Genomic DNA, 18,219 nt, shown 5'->3' on the forward strand with positions numbered 1-18,219 from the left:
CTGGAGGAGAAAGATTTGTTTCTTCTCAATCCAACATCAGCGTGCACACACACACGTTTGTTTCACTATCCCGGTGGGGGACAGTCATTGACATAATGCTTTCCCTAGCCCCTTACTCTAACCTTAACCATCACAACTAAATGCTTAACCTTAACCCTTACCCTAACCCTAACCTAATTGTAACATGTACCCTAAAACCAAGTCTTAACCCTCACAAAACAGTTTCTACCCATGGGGACCTCAATTTTTGTCCCCACGGTGACACAAGTCCCCATGGGTTAGTGTGCATTCAGGTTAAAGTCCCCACTGGGATATAAGAACATGAAATACACACACACACACACACACACACACACACACACACACACACACACACACACACAAAGGCACTTCTTCCCACTCATTTCAGCTATGATGCTTTCTTGGTTGCCATGGCAGCCAACGAGTATCTCTGGTGCCAGGCAGAAATGGGCTCTGATTGGTTAATCGGTATTCAGACTGCGTGTTTCCTCAGCTGGATGCTGCTCTGCCCTACTCTGTGTGTGTGTGTGTGTGTGTGTGTGTGTGTCCATCAAATGTCACTTATCACCTGAGAGATAAATTATTCCTTTCTCTCCTCCTGCCTTCACGGTTCTCTTTCTTCATCAACCTTTTCTTCCCTTTCCTGTTGTTGTGAAAAAGAAGAGAGGAGTGATAAATGAAGGCAGGGTTATGATGAGAGGAGTAGAAGAAGAACGAAGGAGATGGGGAGAGGAAAAGAGAAGAACATGGAAGAGAGGGGGTCAAAGGGGAAGAGCGAACACGGAAAAGAGAGGAAGCAGAATGAGTGACAGCGTCAGCATGACCTCTGACCTTCATCTATAGTGTTAAGTCATAGGAGGTTTAGGTTGTCAACCTGATTTTGAATTCTAATAAATCATTTGGATAAAATTTCATACAAAGATTCATCAATACATTTTGTTTTACACAAGTACATTTTATGATGATCATCCTGGGTCCCATAATAATCTAGACATTGTTTCAGAGCATGAAAAGGAGAAACTTCCTACCAAAAAACTGAATATTTAGTTGTTGTTTTTTTAACATAAGTCAAATAACGATAATGAGACATATAGCAGTAATTACAAAAGAGTGGGTGGTTTGATCTTAACCTTTCAGAGTGATTGACAGCAGTCTGGTTGCCATGGGGATATAATGAGCACGAATAACAGCAGACTGCTATTGTGCTAATGCTACTGTTGTGTGAAAACATCATGTTGCTGCTGAGTTTCAGTTTCAGCTTCAATTAAAGGATCACACGCTCCGCTAAGGGATGAGGAAATTCCTATCACATGTTGGTTTATGAGACCATTTAAAAATCCCGCTGGATAACTTAAAAAAAACACAGGGGTCAAGTTACAATTTCTCAGTTGTTCACAGTTTGGAGGTACAAGGTTTTCACGTGACAGCAGCTGTGAGGGACATTGTGGCTTGAAGTGGCCATGATTACTATGAAAACCATCTATGATGCATGCCTTTGTGTGTATGTGCATACAAGGGTGTGTGTGTACATGTGTGTGTGCATGTAAGTATGTGTATGTGTGCGCATGTACTGCTGCCTGTTGTCTTTGATGATAATGAGGCAGACAGAAACAGGCTCTCAAGTGAGCTCTCAATGCCACCTCAAACACATTGCTTCAGCATGGGTATATTAGCTGTGTGTGTGTGTGTGTGTGTGTGTGTGTGTGTGCGCGCTTGTGTGTGTTTGTTGCAGATAAGAGACCAAAAATCCCAAGTCGATGCTGTTTTAATGAAATTAATCAAAAAGACGGGAAATCGAAACATTTTGTGCTACGTGATAACAAAATGTCATTTTGCTTTCCGGATATAATTGGCTGCTTTTTAATAAGAGATTACTGTTCAGCCATTTGGCTTTGTGCATAATGGAGTTTTAGTTTAGCTGGCCAAAGTGATCTCATTGGTTAGGAGCCAAACAGGGCCGAAAAATACAGAGGTCACGAGTCCAAATTTCACCAACAGAAAGCCACCCTATGATTTTTATTTTGGCATTTTCACCTTTACTGGACAGTCAACAGTGAAGAGCCAAAGAAATGAACATTGTAGATTCAAGAAACAACAAATCCATCTGCTGATGACGATTGTGTGATGTTTGAAATCTCCGGAAAAAGCCGGTAAGTGGACCTTGAGTTGGGATTGTTTTTGTCGAACTACTGTTTCCAGGGTCAAGAATGACCTGAAATTCTTTTTTGATGTGCACACAAATTATTATCTTGTATCTAGATAATTTACTATAAATTATTATGCTTCGTAAAGAAGCCTTTTCCCACCCACTCTTCTGCCCACATGATGCTAGACTATGTAGACACTACTTTCTCGGACCGCTAGTAATATGAAAAGTTACAGTTTATGTATGCATATGAAAGTTTAGACTCTTTTCGGTTATTGTGGTCATTTTCAATGCACAGCAGAATATACAACTAACTTAAAAATACCATTGTAATGTACAATGTAATAAATTTTTAAAAGGGTCTAACAATCAAAAATAGTCCTTTTGTTTAAATTCAGGTGGCCCACCCCCAAAAGGGGGCAGGGTTAAAGGGTTAAAAGACAATAGACTACACAGATCTAGACCCTGTCATTGACTTCATCCATGATCAATTACACGGTCTGAAGAGAATGCATGGGTATATGATGTTTTCACAGAGAAATATAACTTACAATAGCTCCATGACAAGGCCTACACAGCATATAAATCGTATCGGATACATGAACATGGAAGAACTACAAATGCGCGACCGAAGCTATTCTGAACATCACTTTGCTCACATTAGTAGTGTAACTGAATTTATCTGCAGAGTGATGAATCACAAAAGCACAGTGCAATGACAAAGTATGAAAGTAAAAACCAAAATTTATGCAGGATGCTTCTGATATCACCATGAGACTACAAAATGTCACAGTGCAAGATAACAGAACAGATGGTGAAACAAAATGCCTGAAATGACAAAGAATGACAGGAGAAAGACATGTGAAGGTAAAATAACTGAGGTATGAAATAAAATCATGACAAAGTCTACAATCTTAATACTTTAACAAGTGATTAATAAAATAACGTATGTAGCATTAGAACGATCTTCATCAGCAGCACTGCAGATATAATTAAACTTACAGGTCTTTATAATCCCCTTCTTGCTAATTAAACACCATGTTGCCCTTCAAAGTACACCTAATTGACATTACATTTACATATGCAAATTTTAATTACCATCCACCTAATTACAGTATTTGCTGGTTCATCTGTCATTTAAAGGAGGCCAGACGATGCGATGCGTGTGTGTGTGATGTGTGTTTCTTCCGTCAACTTGTCTGAATGTGTGTGCCGTGGCTGTCTTCCCAGCTCTCCCTATACATATCTGCCCGATAACGGAGCTGTTTAATGGTGCTTCCGTCATACTCCGCATTTTGATTAGCGAAATCTGGGTTTTGTTTTGTGAAATATCAGAATCACCACCACAGGTCTGGTTCCACACCTCTGAATCTCTGCCCACATTTCCAATTTGTTCAGTAATTCAAATACACGAATCAAGTGAAATGAAATGGCAATTCAGTCTGGTTATGAGGTCACCCCTGGGAGATTCCTTTGCTGACAAGTTGTGCGAAAAGAAAAGAAAATATCAATAAGTGCACAACATTATCTCGGACTTGGTGTGCTTTGTTCCAGTGTGAAATCTAGATATGCTAATCTTTTCACATTTTGCATCAGAATTTCAGTTCAGACATGGTGTGCAACAGCTTTAAAACTCACTAGCAATTAAAATTATTTTATGGCCTCAAGGCAGCTGCATTGTTACTTATTATTGGTTGGCCTGGTGTTAAAATCGAGTTTTAATACCTTCATTTTTTGATATTATAAATGCAGATTCCAATATAAATTAATCAAATTACCACAAACTAACTGAAACACACAACACCTGGTGCAGGTAGTATTCCAGCATACTGTTTGGTTTCTGGGGCTCAAGGCAAAATATAATGTAGTTGCTAAGTGTAGTCTGCTAGGTGCACTCTACCTGATTAGTACTTAAAGGCAACAGGATACATAAATGATGGAGTGAGTTGTACACAGCTCTTTTTACCCCGGTGCCTTTAGCTGGTTAAGCTGGCCCTGTATGTCTCTCTCTCTGTCGCTTTCTCCTTTGGGTTGTTTTGTACCACAGTGTTTGCTATTTGAACTCATTCAGTACACAAGTTAATAGGATGATATACATATGTACTGTCAGCTACTGATTAAATACTCCCAGGGAGTTTATGAAAAATAATATTTCTGCTTAAAACAACACAAAGCTACTCACTTACTGTATGCTAAGGCTAAGGCCCTTACTTTGTAGGGATTTATTTTGTTAAATGTCTGAGCTCAAGTTACTGTACAAGCAGCTGAATAGTCTACTGTCCTTTTGCTAAGCAAAGTCAGCCACTTACTGCTCATTTTCTGCTGCTGAAACGGCTGATAATACAGCCTGCCCTTCAGTCAACACAAAGGATGAATGGAATTTATTTAAGGGACCATCAAGTGTGTGTTTGATACTGATAGGTGGGCATTGTAAACATATAAGTGATAATAAGTGCTAATGTTGAACAGATGATATCTATTAATGATTATGAAATAAAAGGCTGAGACTGAAATGTTGTGCAGTAAATCACTCAGTCAGTCAGTCAGTCCAGTCACACTTCCTTTCTATAAATCCTTTATTCAATATCATTGTTTTTTGTGTGTATACAATGGATTGGACACAAACTGTACAGTGCAGACAAACTTTGCATAATATGTATGTAAAGGTAACTGTACATTTACTGACAGAGTAATCTCCTTTAAGGTTAGCACCAGTGACATTTAGCTTTTGGCTCATAGCTAGCATGGTTTGCACTAGCATGATACAACAGATTGTGGTAAATCTTTATTTAATGTGTCCTTTGACATCTTTACATAGCTTAGACGCTAATTTTATCTTCATCAACATTTTTGTGCAATATCTCACTTTGAAAGAGTTATCATTAACATTCTTCCAGGTCCGTCATACTACATATCAAGGATAAAACCCGGACATTGTAGTCACAAAGCTGCTCCTAAAATTTGTTGAAATAATACTAATGTTGAAAATACAAACCATGTAAAATCAAAAATGGTGCTTGATTGTAGCTCCAGTATTGCTGTTATACAGCTTCTGACCACCGGTGGCAGCACTAAGCACTCTCCAGCAGCACTCCAGTGAGCAAGGAAGAAAACCTGCGCCATCTTTCTTTTGGTTTTAATGGAAGAGACCTTGGTCGGTCTGAATCGTGCGTTCTTTGTTACTTTACACGTGCTTAACACCATTTTTAAGTCACGAAGAAGATTGCCTGCCAGCTGACATGTGCGTTATACTGTATGGAGTATGATGATCCTTGATCAGGACTAGTTCCCACATCTATTTCTACATCTACCAGCATCTAAAATAACTTCCTGAGCTTAATCCATCATTGTTAAAAGAAGCAGCAAAGGATATCAAGCAATTACTTGTTCCTGTTTTTTCGTTTTATAATTTTTCCTGCTCTCAGCCACCAGAATTAAATATTGATGCTCTGCTGGAAGTGTTCCACGTAAGACATGCATTAGTGTAACAATGTTAGAGATATGAAGTAATTTTGATTCATTCTTTGCTCCATTATTGCAATGATGGATTATGCTTCAAAAACAATATGGCTCTGTAAGTTGTTTCTGATGCCACTGGGAACCAAATGTTGATTTGAATGTATAAATAAAACAAATATCAAAATCTCTACCAGTGCAAACCGATGACAGAAATGAGCCAGACAAAGTTTTACTGGTGCTACTTGTAAATGTTTGTTTTGTTTTGATAACACATTTCCTACATTACCACATGCATCAGTCCCAGTCATCTTTCCTCTTTTGAAAACCATGCAACAAGTGGGTAACAGAGAGGGGAGGAGGAGGAGGAGGAGAAGGTGGAAGAGAAAAGAGGAGGTGGGAATAAGCTCTCCGGCTGCTTGATTACAAAACGAGCAGAGAGCAAAAGCTAGCATAGTTACAGTGAACAGAAGATTGGGGATCAAAGGATAATTGAATAGTAAAATAGGATGAACAGTGTGTCTGCTTTGTGTGAGTGTTCAGAGAAAGAAACAGCTGGGAGGAAAGCGCATTTACTGTCTCGCTTCAGATTCAGATGTAATAAGGCAGGAATAAAGTGGAACAGAAAAAAGAAACGGCAAAGAAAACCTGAGGGAGACAATACATCATGGGTACAGTGCTAACCATTACATGTTCCTGTGTCTCTAAAGTGCACCTGTACTGCAGCGCTCAGGTCACAAAAGCCTTTTTTCTTCTATTATGTCTTGTGTCCTTTTTGTGCCTTCTGATTTCTGATTTCAGAGCTACAGTTCATGCAGGACAAAGTAAGATGGCTACATGTGTACCTGCCATGAGAACATGAGTGGCACTCATATGTAGAAATTAAAGTGACCCAGGTTGTTGTGATTGCTCACTTCTAATTAAATCAGCTGCTCTCTTCCTGCGCAGAGCCCGCTGTTAGATATCTCATAATTGTAGCCTTGGTACCTGGCTAACCACCAGTGGAGAGAAATCTCTCAGGAGACGCTGACAGTAATTGCGCCTTCGTTGTTTGAACCAGGAACTGTCATTACCAGCCTGGAAACACTATTGTAGCAGTGCCTTTGGTCAGTAGCCAGGAAACCAGGCCATTTTTCTCTGGCCTCAACCATCATTAATTCTTGAGCATGTGCCACAGATCTTCAATAGCTGCTTTCACAGGATGTGAACCCGACTACTAACCTAACAAGCTGAGCCTCTCTGAATGGAGAGAGATTTGGTTCCTTTGCCAAGTCCATCTTTTTCCTCTGCTAACAGTGTAGGACAAATTAGCTGCTTGATAATCATTCAGTGAATAGCAGTTGCTGTCCTCGAGTCTTTTAACCAATTGTATCTCCTAATGGTTGCTCAGGTAAGTACAAAAACATCGTCCTCTATACTGTCATTAAAGTGGCTTCATTGAAAGGTTTTTGCTTAGACACAGGCAGTTGAGACAACAGGTACATTTAAAAACTAAAGAAGAAGTTTACAGACCTGATTGTCAGGGTTTTTGTTTTTTTAAACCGTTTTGCTAGTAACCCCTAGTGTGACACAACAAGTAGTCAATAAATGTTACATCCACATGTCTCCGACGTGAGACAAACACAACACCGGTCAAAAGACTTCTTCCTCATCACCATCATCCCACTTTGCTCTTCAAGTAAACCTAAGACAGGACAGAGCTGAAGTCAAGCGACTTTGAGAATTTGGAAATCTTGGGTAAACCCCCTTTAGTGTAAATCTACAGCCACCCTGGATCTCACATCTTGAGCTTGAGCTGGGGATGAGAGGCACTCACATAGCAAGAAATCTACAGTACTACCCAGCAATGATAACACTTTCTGATGAACCAACAGCAGCAATACATTTCACGTGTACTTGCAGGTTTTCAGCATCAAGATTACAGTTTGGTGATACATAAACTTAAAATGCTCTGATCTCTCTTGAATCTTTTTTGTAATCGGTAGTCTCAAATGTTTTTCTTTCAAAAAAACACTAGTTAAGGATGGACACATCAGACTAGATACATTCATGTAATGTGAGCTGGTCAAATTTGAACAGGGAGGCAAGTAACAGCTAATGAGATCAGAGAAAGAGAGAAAAACATGGTGTATGTGAGGAACAAATCTGAGAAATGCCAATTAGAAACACTGTGAGCTGTCTAGCATTTTCACAGTCTCTTCAGTTGCGGCGTGTATCCTCTGTACAAAGCAGCGGGACAACATGAAACGTGTTCAAGTGGCTTCACTTGTGTGCAGCGTTTCACCTACTACTCAGACACCTGTTGCTGAGGGATGCAGCTGATTTGGGCTGGTGCTCGTTTCATGTCGGAACAACTGTGAGGATTAATCATACAGTCTTGTTTTTTTAGGGTGGTGGTTTGCTCTTTCTTGTTGTTTCTTTGTAGTTTTGGTAATGTCAGTGGAGGTTATTCATCTTCAGCAAATATGACAGTGTTTCAATGATCTGATTAAAATGAATTCAATGATTAAAAGTGGTTATTTTGCCCAAAATTGGGATTCAAAGGAAGAGAGCTGTACAGTTTTTGTTTCATATTGAATATATTCATTGACATGTGTCTGCCTCTTTGTCACTGACACTTATATGAAGTGTGGGATCACAGTATTAATATCTCCTCAGTAATATGACCGACTACTGGCGGAACTTTTTGAGGAGTTAATTGGCGTCTAGTCTCGCTGTCTAAGAAAGACGAGTAAACAGAAAGCCTGGACCAGAAGCCCAGAACAGATTGGTGCCATGTTGACTGTCACAGTGAGAGGGCAAAGCATGGGAATCTATTTGGTTTAATTTCATTTCAAGGCATTCGATTTTCTGCCTTGTAGTTCTTCACGTTTCCCACAAACCCATATTTCAGTAGTTTGATTTGACACGGTTACCAATGTGTGCTATTTGTTTTTGGTGGTTTTCATTATTTCCTATAGAAACCACATTTTTAATACTACATTTTTAATACAATGCGGTTAATTTAGTAACTTAACCTGATTGTATAGGCCACTCTGCATGCTAATTTAAAGCCACTATGTGTAAATGGAGTTTTTTTCTGGAATTTAAAGTTCACACTCTGTCTTGGCAAAAACCTAAATTTTCTCCTGCGATGAATATGCATGTGATCAGAGTTGATAGCCAATCCGCTCGGATTTTTGACATTGTATATTTGAATACTTGGATATACAACTCGGACATATAGTAGTAGTACAGTGTGTCTAAGACCACTCGGATCGTAGACATACTGTATATTTACTCAATGACTGTACTTAAGTACAATTTTGAGGTACTTGTGCTTTACTTGAGTATTTCCATTTTATGCTACTTTATACTTCTACTCCACTACATATTAATATTAAATACTCCACTACATTTATTTGAAAGCTATATTTATTAGTTTTACATAATTTGTCATACATTGTCATGTTTATGTCTGAGTTGTCAGCACTTGCACCAAAGAGTGATTCCACCTTGAAACTTCTCAGATGTTTCATTTAAATACTGTTTGTGGCCCAGAGGTCAAATTATCAAATATTTCACAAGAACGGCAAAGATTAGAGAACAGTCCAAAAAAGGACTATATATTTGTGTAGCAGAACTTTGTGTTTTCTTCTCTCCCACCACATTAATCATCTCACAACCCCTCAGATTTATCTGGTGGCCCTTTGGGGGGGCCCGACCCCTAAGTTGGGAACCATGGGACTAAAGTATTGAACTGTATATAAAGTAGTAAATAAGCTTCACCTCAACCAACTACAACAGTAAAATGGTTCCTGCACATTGATGCATCAGTATTAACAATCTAATAATGTAACATATGTCAGTCACAGCTGCCATTTTCCTGCAGAACGAGTAACTTTACTTTTGATACATTTTGCTGTACTTTTGAATGAGGGACTTGTAATGGAGTACTTTCATATTGTGGTATTAGCACTTTTCTTTATAAAAGATCCGAGTACTTCTTCCACCACTGCCTGAGAACTGCACCAATACAACAGGACCTTTTCTGAGCCAATTAGACAGGATCAGGCTCCCTTGCAACTAAGCTGACCCATGAAGACCTCTAGTCCTTGGGTCCGGGTCGGATCTATGGGAGTGGCGTGCATTGCTGTCTACCACAGTGCCTTTTTTGAAAGTACCACAGGGCAGTAAAGGTGGAAATGTTCAAATTCTACACATAGTGGCTTTAATATAATTTACCCTGTTCACTATTACCCTCATTCCTACCTTTAATTTCAAGTACTTGGGAAGGCAACAGAAATAAGAAGTACTACCTTCTACCATCTTTAGGTTTGACCCTTCCCCTGTTAAACTTCAATCTACAATATCTGCTACTCCATGTAAACACTGACTGCTACCATGCTGCTTGGACAACAGCATGCCTCCACTTGCTACAAACATGGAATTTGTGGAAATCATTCTGGTTTCAGCACTCAGCTACACACTAATCTGAGCAACTTCATGCCAAAACTCTTCATTTGACACATCAGTTGATCTCCTCTCCTGAGCTACACTTGTGTCAGCGATGTGAAAATCATAGCATTAGTAAAGGGACAGAAAAAAAACTTGTTAGACAGAGAGGTAGAAACTAAAATCGGTTTTGTGTCTGTACAACAATGTAGCTTGATAATCACTAGTGCTTTGTGTGCAGAATAATAAACCACCTAACAAACAGATAATAAAGGAAACTGTTAAGACAAACATGCTTTAAGCTAAGTGGTGTCAAATAAGAACTCTCTCTTCATAACAGCTATATAGTAGTATGTGATCAAAATTAAGGACAGGCCATAAGATGCGTTTGCCCTGTATGTAATGCACAAGTACATTTCATTGTAAGCTTAGTACAGAATGTCCTGTGCCAAATCTTAATTGATCGATGAATAAGTATCCTCTGAATCATCAGTGTGTGGTGTTTAAAGTGTTCTCTTTGCCCGATGTTTGCTGATGTTTTTAATCTGTTCTTTATTTACTCAAAGATCGAATCCAAGGGTGGGAGTTGTTGTGTGTGTGTGTGTGTGTGTGTGTGTGTGTGTGTGTGTGTGTGTGTGTGTGTGTGTGTGTGTGTGTGTGTGTGTGTGTCTGTAGCCACCAGCAAGCAAGCATACCTGGCAACAGAAAATGGTACTATCAGGAGGGGAAAAAGGGGCCTCATTCTTACAGACTGTCACAGAAAAATACCGGTGAAGACGACACTTTTTTCCCCATTTTTAGTTTGTTTTGTTTATATTTTTAAGAAGTAATTTTGTCTTCCATATGAGGGCATGCCACTGTCCCAGTTCCAAAATATCTGGCTGGCATTGGTCTGACTTTACAGTCTTCATCCTCCTCTTCCCCCGCCACCAGCCACAGCGCTCTGCCCCTCTGGCTCTGCCCCACAACACCGGATCCGTCCAATAGGGAGAGAGGTGAGGCGGGATGTGCGTCCCCACTGCTGACCAGTCAGAACTTGAACTGTTGTTTTTTTTTTTTTTACCTTTTGCTGCAGTTTCGTTTTTTGAGAGCGCAGCAGTGGGGAGAGTCTCTGACTTTTCCTAGCCTCTGGTTGGCCAGGGGGAGGGGAAAAAAGGGGGGCGGGGTTATGTCTCCTCCTTGTCGGGTTTGTTGACTGGTTTGCCGCCATTCATGACCACTGGTTCGCTGGTTGTGCTTTTGGAAGGCGGGCCCCCGGCGAGTTTAGGCACCGCCTCCCCTACATCGTGCAACGATGGCTCTCGGTACATCGCAACTAAAGAAGTGGAGGAAGAAAAGACGGGGGAGGAGGACAGGGTGAGGAAAGAATGGAAGGAGGAGGAGAGATGATGGAGATACAGTAACATGGGTAAGAGAAGAGAAGAAGAAAGGGATATGGAATTGATGAAAGAAAGAGGGGGGAAGAGCAGAAGAGAGTTAAAAAAGTATACAGAAGGAGAAAGGGAGGAAGGAGTAAGGAGAAAAATAGGGAGGAAAAGGTGTGTCTTTACTCTATAATCCAATAAAACTAAAAGAAAGAATAAAACTAAACATCTGCAAACCAAAATAGAAAAGCTAAAGGACTTAACCCTGGTTCATGTGTGTATAAATCTGTTACCTTCTATGGGTTTGGGCAGGAAGTGTGCAGCTGGTTTGGTCTTTTTGACTCTGTTGCCCTTCATGGCCTGTCCTTCCTTATTGAGACCCAGAAACCAGGCCCGGCCCGACTCCTTCTGTCTGTAGAGCATAGAGCTGTAGATCACATAGTAGTTCTCGAACACCGACTCCTTAAACTTACACTCCGCTGTAAACAGCTCCTGAGGAGACAGACAGAAAGAGATATCCGCCATATTATTCAACTGCAGCTGCAAATCTGTTGTGGTTGTTTGTCATTCAGATGTACTGTATATATTCAAACCACTTCAAACATTTTACACATGGCATTGTTTTTTTCCACTTAAAAAGTTAATAATGAACAATATTTTGTTTAATTTAGACCATTACTGTAAGAGAAAATAAACAGGAACTGATAAAGTAGTTATATTATCAGCTCCACAGTGACATATCTTCATCATAATTTGCTTGTTTATGTTATAAGTATTGATATTGTATCGGCCTCAAAAATCCACGATTGGTCAGGTTCACCCATCAAACCTGTTGAGCAAAATCCTCTTGCGAAACCAGAATGACTCCTCTGGTCAGACACCTGATATAAAGATTGATTCTGGTTACAAAACACAAAAGATCTCAGCCCTCCCACCCACATCAGCCCTGCTGTTACGTGTCAAAACTCTTTTCCACAGTTGCAGGCGCCTCCAGCGGAGCATATTTCAGCACAGAATCAAGGTGTTATTCTTACTGGGAGAAAAATTGTCTCTCCCTGGTGTCCGCTTGCACTACTGAGTCACAGCATGTGTAAAAGTCAGCCTGACATAAAACATTCTCCTTTTGGGAGGTCAGAATTGAGGCAGTCTGAGAAGTCAGGCTCCAAAAAATTCTCATTACTTAGCAGCAAACTGGAAATTCTCAAGCAATGTTTACATCTAAAAGCTGAAGCTTAGCACAATGATATATGATTTTTAGAAGGAAGTTTCTACGGTTTTCTTACATGTATATGATGTCAACACAGCATGAGATCAGTCTGGGATAGCGAGCTTCACAATTAGGGCTGTAGCTAATGATTATCAACTAATCTGTGGATCCTTTTAAATAAATAACTAATAATTTAGTCAATAAAATGTCAGAAAATAGTGAAAAATCTCCCAGAGCCCAAGGTGACATCTTACAATTGCTTTTTTTTTGTCCAAACAAAGGGAATTTTAAGCATTTTTGCTTGATAAGTACATTGATTATCAAAATTGTCATTGATTCATTTTCTGTCTATCAACTACTCAATTAATTGAGCAATTGTTTAGGCACTATTTCCCACAGTTTTGACATTTATGGCACATTCAAGTGTCTTCACTAAGCCAATGTGGGAAAAGCAGTCAGCAAACCAGATCTCAACAGTTTCCCTTTTACAGTAGTGCAATTTATTGTTATGTCCTCTTAATATCTGGATAAGATTGAAAAATAATCCCATTATCTCACAAGGTTTATTAAAAATTACATTTAGACAATATACCAAAACACAAGTGATAATTACAACACTAAGATTAGTTGGCAATATAAGAAAGCAAAAGCAAAAAAATAATAGTAAAACATACTGAGACAGAGAAATACTGTATGTACAACAGCAACATTTATGCACATACAGTAGAGACATATCAAGATCTCTGCAATACCTAGCTTAAAGTATGTCTTTAATGTGTCATTGATCGCTGGTTTTCAAACTGTCTTTGAGGGGGTTTTATGGGTTCTCAACAACACCAGATATAATTAAAATACACAATAATTTAAAGCTGCATCAATTCATTATTTGTTCACTTGGGCATGTTGAAAACACCACATCTGACATATTATCACCTTATTAAGTTGTTATGGCAAACCAATTTACACATCCAGCAGACATGGAGCAACAGTGGCATTCATTTGGATGATTTGGATGTTTCTGTCACCATGACAACTTGAAGTGCAATATTCACTCTCCTTTTAGCTCTGGTTTGGTTTTCATCAATTCCTCTCCAGCTGCTCGATGTTCCACTTTCTTTACCAGCTAGTCTCTAACTTTATCTGACTGCAATTTGGTACTTGGCAGGCAGGTGGGTTATCAGATTTGTTTTTTGCAGGCCCGAAAACCAAAACAATGAGCTAAAAGAGGCTAAAAAGCTTCGTAGAGCTGAGAGGAACTGTAGAGTTGTTGATAATTCTCTGTGGGTGTGTCACTATGAGAGGCACCTTAGTTTTACCTAACCCTATTTGAATTACTACTGTAATATCTCACCCTTGTAACAAGAATCTTCCTTTCTTGGGGCAACATTTTTATTAAACCCCAATTTCATGAAGGAACTCTCATAATCATTTAGCATTCAATAACTGACACATTTTCTCATTAAGATAATTGCTGAGGAAATGAAAAATAGTGTTAATAAACTACCACTCATGAGGCTGAGAAGGCTCTTGCAACCCAAACAATCACCCCGAGGTCTCCAGACCCCAGATTGGGAAGTGTTTGTCTAGACCGTCTCTTATTGGTTGTTGTGGGCCTCTTGCCAGAGCCACAGACACATTGTCATTCAGCTCAGGTCTGTCGGTCCGAGTCTCATAGCAACATGAGGAAGAGAGGCGACACTGTAGCCGTGGCAACCAACCAGCGCTGAGAGGGAGGGGTCAGTGGGTGGGTGTGTGTGTGTGTGTGAGAGCGAGAGAGAGAAATACACACACACACACACACACACACACACTTGCATTGGTAATTTAACATATAATGTGCTATATCTCATGCTCATACCACATCCACTCATGCTAACATAGGAGGGCTGGGTGCCACCAATACGCAGCTGCGAGGGATCAGACACTGGCACACACACACACAAACACACACTTGTGGCTCTAGGGGATGAATGGAGGGAGGTGCAGGAGGGCTTGCTGGGATATGAAATGTGACTAAATGAATAAGACAGGTTATAATGAATGAATGCTCTATTTATTGGCAATGTCAGTGACACGCACAAATACACCACTAAAAATCAAATGCTCTCCTTTGGTGACTATGGTTTTGATTTGCATTAAGAGTGTTCTCTGTAAAGCTTAATATTTTTAATTCCTAGATAAAATTAATTTAATAATATATATTAAGTCTTAACCTGCACCCAAGATTCATTATTCATTTGTTAGGGAGGATGATCTTTGCTGGTGTGCAGAGAGCGGTGCCAGACACTTATTAATGTTGGTCAGAGAGGTCATACATCATTTAATGCTGCTTTTAAAATAAAAGATGTTTGATGTTGCAGCGTCTCTCAGCCTCGTCTGAAGAAGAAACATTTATTCCTGGCTGAATTCGGAGAGAAAAAGTGAATTCACTTCACATGAAAAGCTCAGTCTTACAGGTGAGTCACTTTAACAACACTGCCTGCCTGAATGTATTTCTGTCGTCATTTCTAAATAGCTGTGTTCACAAGCTGCCCACAGAAAGAAGACGGGGAGAAAGAATGAATGAAAGAAAATGGAGGGTGGGGTTAAGGGGGTAGGAAATTGGGACATGAAGGAGAGGAGAGAGAATAAATCACCCAGTGAGGAGGACGACGCCTCCTGATTGGAAAAACAGCAGGGGATTCTCTCTCTCCCTTCTCTTATCTTAGCATTTCTCTCATCGCTCTTCTTTTTTTCCTCGCTCTGTCACTTCTCTGTGCTCTGCAGAGATTTTGTGGAAGTGAACACACTACACACATGCATGCACGTTGTTATCTTTTGAATTACGCACACATACATTCATGCATCATAGCCTGAATAGCAGCTGTTTTTCACACAGCCGTAATCAGATAGAGAGGAGCCCATTAACATGTTAAAGATCCGGCTCCAAAACATGCTAAATTGATACAGGCAGCACTTTGTCCCTTGTCCATTAAAGACCTAAAAATAAGAAACTCAGAAACAGAGTGAGAAAAGCAATCTCAACTCTTGGCACGGCACAAAGCTGCACTAATAACACTTGACTGCTAGCCACTAGGAGCTTCCCAGTAGAAGCACATTCATCGTACAGTAATAAACTATTGTGAACAATTACTGTTCCAGTGTCTGTTGTAATTTACCAAAGCCTTTAATCCACAGACAATCAGGAACATGTCTTGTTGAACAGAGCTGGATCACAATACACTCTGAAGGAAGGCAGAGAGTTCAGGCCTCAGTGACCAGGGCAGCTGCTAAATGACAAGTTCTCCTGTCAAGATCTGATTCTCCAGGCTCATGGGCTGAAGACTGATTGACTGCCTGAAGCTAGATGTATACTTGCATTAATGCATCAATGGGTTATGGAGTAACAACAAAGCCCACACACATAGCTACACCATAGCTAACCCGTACCTCCTCAAAAATGTTACTACACGAAGAGCCTATGGCGACTACAAAAATACCATGTGGAGACCACAGGCTCAGCTTGGGCTGCTTGTGTTTTCTCTTACAAGTTTCCAATACCCCTTAAGATTGTTGATAATGTAGTCAACACAAGTAGGTTGAAGAAAGCCTCAGTATTTGCCTATTCAGCAACACACATCACTTGTTGCAACTGGCATTCTCTATCAAAGTGAATAAAAAAATGTAAACACCATTACTTCATAATGATTGCACGGCACTAGTCTCCTATTCAGTAGAGAGACAAGGCAAACCCTCCTATCACTGCTCTATGTTAAGTAAATGAAAGAATGTAAAACACAATTACTTTGGGTATATAATTAAAGCGTGATATGGCCTGATAATATACGACACATCCGTCTAATGTTCCAGTGATGGTATCAAGAAGTGAAATCTGATGCTGAACTGTGAATCAGTCATTGTGGCGGAACTACCTTACACTGTCATGCACAAGTGTAATTCCACCTCTTGTAAGTACCTCCTGTTGAGGTACTAAAGATATGACTTAACCAAGTCTGTTCTTTCACAGGTCAGCCTCACAAGATCCCAAACATCCAAGAAATCATTAGCTGTGAGTTATCATGCCTTGTGAGCAGATCTGCAATTTCTTTAGTACTTGATGTATCTTATAAGGCTGGGTGATATGGTTGAAATCAATATCACAATATTAAGAATATCATATATATCACAATATGGCAAATATATGCAAAAATCACATTCAACTCATGTTTTTAATTACAATTTAGATGGAATCCTTAATTCCAACTAAATTTTGTGAAATGATAAACATAGTATGATCGTATCATTATTTTATTATTGGTTAAACCTACGTAAAAAACAATTAATTATCAAAAAATAAACAACTTTGCAGTTTCATTTTTCATAAATATGTGGAACCATCAGAGAGTTTGTGTGCACTGCTCAGTGAGTGGGTGTGTTTGTTTCCAACAGCAGTTATTATCACAGAACTAATTACCCAGGAGAATTGTGGGTAAACAAATCATTCTAAAGAAAAAAAGAGGAAGAGGAGGAGTGCAAAGAAAAGTGTTGGCATATGAAACAAACGAGTGAAGAGGGTGGTTGAAGAGGGGACTTGAAAGGGTGTCCTCCAGCCCAGACAGACTGAATCAAAGCACAAATCTGACTGCGATCACAGCCTCTCTCTCGGCGTGTCAGGAACATCACAGTGTTCCTCAACCACTCCAGACCTGCACAACTGATCTAATTACGCTGTTTTGAAAATGTGTTGCTCTTAATTGGATCAGGTGTGTTAGAGCTGGAGCATGAAACTCTCTGAAACACAGAACAGGTGCTCCTTAAGGACTGGTTGGGAAACAGAACTAGTGGATTTTATTAGGAGAGAACTTATGTAAAATATCAAAACTTTATTTAGACACCTGGTAAATGTAGCCTTTTATTATTTAGATTCCGTGCATGTAGTTGACACCAAGTAAGTGACCAAGTAGGGGTTCTGGTGAGACAATGAAATATGATCTATAAGGCCAGTTTGAGTAATTGATGCATGAGTTTGAAGGCTTGTCAGCACCAAAATATTGCGTGTTTTTTGGGCCAGTGTGTCAAAATGTCAAATACCTGTATAGATCCGAATGGATCTGAGTGTACTAAATATCAGCTCTGATCACGTGGTTCGTCATAATCACCGCTGGAGAAAATATTTAATGATTCAATAGCCTATGCTATTAAAAGACAATTGCTTTTTGGAATTTGAGGGAAAAATAGAACTTTCAATTATATCTTTAAATTAGTTTTTAAAGCATATAAACAAATTATTTTTGGATTTAATTTCTGACTTAACATTTGTTCTAAGGATATTATTATTATATTGCTGCACTTTTCAACTGCAACTGCTTGTTAACTGACAGCACATCACGCTGGTGCCAGCGTTGTCGTTCTCTCTCTATAAGGGTCTGTTCAAGTCGACCTAATTTGAATGAGGTCTAATTATTCTCGGAGGCTATTCAGGTGTGCTTGGGTCCCCCTTCGGATGAGGACTCTCTTTTTTGAAAATTAATTTATGTACGTTGGGTTCAGGTAAGTTTTCCACGGGTTAGTTTGGGTCCAAAAGGTTGGATCTGTCAAGACCTCTACTGCCA

The 18,219-nt window shown here is 39.6% G+C and overlaps 1 protein-coding gene across 4 annotated transcripts in view; it reads right to left on the reverse strand.

Annotated features, from left to right (window-relative positions):
* Positions 1-4,725: 4,725 nt before the first annotated feature.
* Positions 4,726-18,219, reverse strand: part of LOC122872160 (fibroblast growth factor 14-like) — a 66,953-nt gene continuing 53,459 nt past the window's right edge. For all 4 annotated transcript variants that reach the window (XM_044188014.1, XM_044188011.1, XM_044188015.1 and 1 more), the window contains exons 4-5: positions 11,715-11,913; positions 4,726-11,372 (exon numbers count right to left, since the gene is read on the reverse strand). In XM_044188014.1, coding sequence (XP_044043949.1) covers positions 11,224-11,372; positions 11,715-11,913 — 348 coding nt within the window. In that variant the 3' untranslated portion in view covers positions 4,726-11,223. The remainder of the gene's footprint in view (positions 11,373-11,714; positions 11,914-18,219) is intronic.

Source organism: Siniperca chuatsi, linkage group LG24, assembly GCF_020085105.1.
Source record: "Siniperca chuatsi isolate FFG_IHB_CAS linkage group LG24, ASM2008510v1, whole genome shotgun sequence".
Lineage (NCBI taxonomy): Eukaryota > Metazoa > Chordata > Actinopteri > Centrarchiformes > Sinipercidae > Siniperca > Siniperca chuatsi.